This window comes from Bidens hawaiensis, unplaced genomic scaffold, assembly GCF_021521415.1.
Source record: "Bidens hawaiensis isolate Kalapana, Puna unplaced genomic scaffold, B.hawaiensis_p1.1 tig00034173_1, whole genome shotgun sequence".
Classification (NCBI taxonomy): domain Eukaryota; kingdom Viridiplantae; phylum Streptophyta; class Magnoliopsida; order Asterales; family Asteraceae; genus Bidens; species Bidens hawaiensis.
The window spans coordinates 148,659-151,333 of NW_027495888.1; the positions used below are offsets into that span (position 1 = coordinate 148,659).

General features: G+C 36.1%; 1 protein-coding gene across 1 annotated transcript; it reads right to left on the reverse strand.

Annotated features, from left to right (window-relative positions):
* Nucleotides 1-1,891, reverse strand: LOC143585802 (uncharacterized). Its single transcript, XM_077067497.1, has 5 exons — nucleotides 1,838-1,891; nucleotides 1,176-1,533; nucleotides 1,101-1,127; nucleotides 350-752; nucleotides 1-259 (listed from the first exon to the last, which is right to left on the reverse strand). The coding sequence occupies exons 1-5, from the start codon at nucleotides 1,889-1,891 to the stop codon at nucleotides 1-3; spliced, it is 1,101 nt and encodes a 366-aa protein (XP_076923612.1).
* Nucleotides 1,892-2,675: the final 784 nt, after the last annotated feature.

Genomic DNA, 2,675 nt, shown 5'->3' on the forward strand with positions numbered 1-2,675 from the left:
TTAAAAGACTAAAATACTAGAAATTGTAACATGAGATAAAGATGCAGACGATGATGCTTCTCCTTGACCCGTACAACTTCTTCTATTGTGACCCCTGTTTCCACACGTGCCACAAGTAGTTGTTCTCAGTTTTTTGCTTAGCTTTCCACCTTTAACCATTTCATCTTCCTTTTCAGTTGCATCCTTTTTCCTCTTCTTTTTTGGCCTTCCAATAGGTTTGTGATGTTTTGGCTCTTTTAGCTTTGTAGGACAAGTTGATCTAGGTCACATAATGTTACCATTAATGGGTTCCACTTTGTGTGAGTAAATAGTCTTCTATGTATTTAGCCTATAACAAGCATCAACCCACTTTTCTGGAATTTCAACATCTAGCCCATTTAAAGACATGTCCCAATTACTTGCAACCGCATGTTTACAAGGTATGCCCGTCAATTCCCATCTCCTACAAGAGCAGGTCGGTGCAGCCACATCCACAACACACTGTTCACCCATGTATCCTGCAACTTGAAATTTTGATCCTCCGTTCCATTTCACGGTTAATTTGGAAGCTTCTTTCTTGATTACCTCAAGTTTCTTGGAAATAGCTGGAGTTAGTATACCATGACTCTTACCAATGACTTTCGTTACATTCACGATTCTTTTCATTCTCTTACAAATTCTAGCGCTGTTAATTGGTTTATCCCTACCATCCACCAATTTTGAATTAAACACCTCGCACATGTTGTTTAAAAGGACATCTGATTTTGCTCTACCTGAAAATTAATGTTCTTAAATGAATATTACATGAAATTAGACCCCTGGATGTTATTAAATAATCAATTTATAAATAATGAATGTATCAATGAATAATGAATTTATTAATGGAGCAACAATAGCATTTGACATCTGATTACTTGCTTTATATGTAGTGGGTAATGGATAATGCAGCAACAAAATTTAGACCCGTGAATGAATTAGGTGAAAATTAAGCAATGAATTTATTAAATAAATGACTATTAAATGAATGAATGAATTTATTAATGCACATTAAACAGACCTGTGCACATTAAACATGTACATTTAGCATTTGAATAAACATGTACATATAGCATTTAACAAACCTGGTGCACAGTAAATATGCAGGTGCACTGAAACATATAATTGAAAAAAGAGTAAACAGTTTGAATTTTAAAAACCTGTAAAATGGCTTCTAGCCCAATGAGCGGGTGGAATATTGTTTAACCATTGGTATGCTGCAGCATTCGCATATTTCAACTCCTGCATTTTAGATTGATATTCTTGAACTGTAGTTGCCATTGCTATGCTATATAACATATCCATATAGGCTTTCCCCCTCCATTGAAGCTTCATGTTCTGGTGTATATGCCTGAGGCAGTACCTGTGTTCAGCACAAGGGAATAACTTTGTAATAGCTGTGATGATTCCCTTTTGTCTATCTGAAATGAAGGTGAAATTGGAGTTTATGTGTAAATCCAGATCATCACCGAGATTCTCCAAAAACCACTCCCAAGAGTTAAAGAGTTTCTGCCTCAACTATGCCATAAGCAACCTGATATATCCCGTTACTAGCATCCAGTCCCACAGCAGTAAGTAACTGGCCTGGAAACGGCCCCTTCACGAAAGTACCGTCTAGCCAATTATCTCTCTTTTACAAGCTTTGAAACCCTCTTTTAGGGGACCAAGACATATGTAAATTCTTTTGAAAACTGTAACCGGTGAAGATGAATTTGGCTCAGTTTCAACATCAAAGCTTAACACTTGTCCCAATGTTTGTTCTTTGCAATTCAAGAATGTAATCCCTTAAAAGACGATATTGTTTACGAAAATCACCCAATACCTGTGCTTCGGCTTCTTTCTTAGCCCGGTATGCCTTCATCCTAGATAATCCCATTTCATACCTTTGTTGGGCTTGCTGTTGGACAGTCTTTATCGATATGCTTGGATCTGACTCTACTTGTGGAAGGATCTCCTTTGAAAGCCAACTTGATGTGAATGCCTGTACAGATCTACTTTGAAGGCACTTGTGTTCTGAATTGTATGTCTTCACTGTCCATGTTTGTTCCCATTGAAGTTCCAAATGAATCATCACTCAAGTTTTCTTCTTCTACTGAAGAATATCCATCCACAACTTGTTTTTCATTTCCTTGATCATATATGTTAGGCTTGAAATTGTTCATATCCACTTCAACTTCTTCTATCTCATTATCTTCATCTACAATGATCTCATCATCTTCATTTCCAACCCTATTTTCTTGTTCATTTTCGTTAACCCAAAAATCATCTTGCAAATCTTGCCAATCAGGAAATAGTGTTTCAATAGCTTGCATTTGTTCCAAATGGGATTTCCCACGTTCAATATAAACAGAAATGCAACGGTTTTCAGGGACAAACTTCATCAGAGCCGAAACATCATTGTCATTTACTAAATTTCTCAAACCAAAATCTAAATCACTTCCAGGAATTAGAAAATGGTAATACAAAAGTGACTCTTCTTGAGTCAAAAATACGAAACCTTTCTATATCCAACAAATCCACATAATTGACCTTGCCCCTTTCATAAACTTCTTTGTGGTTGTTGCTACTTCCCCACCATGGTGAATTTTGATAGAAAAAAGCTCTGGATGAAACAAAAATAAAAATATATATATAGGATTTTCAATTTCATCTCATTATCA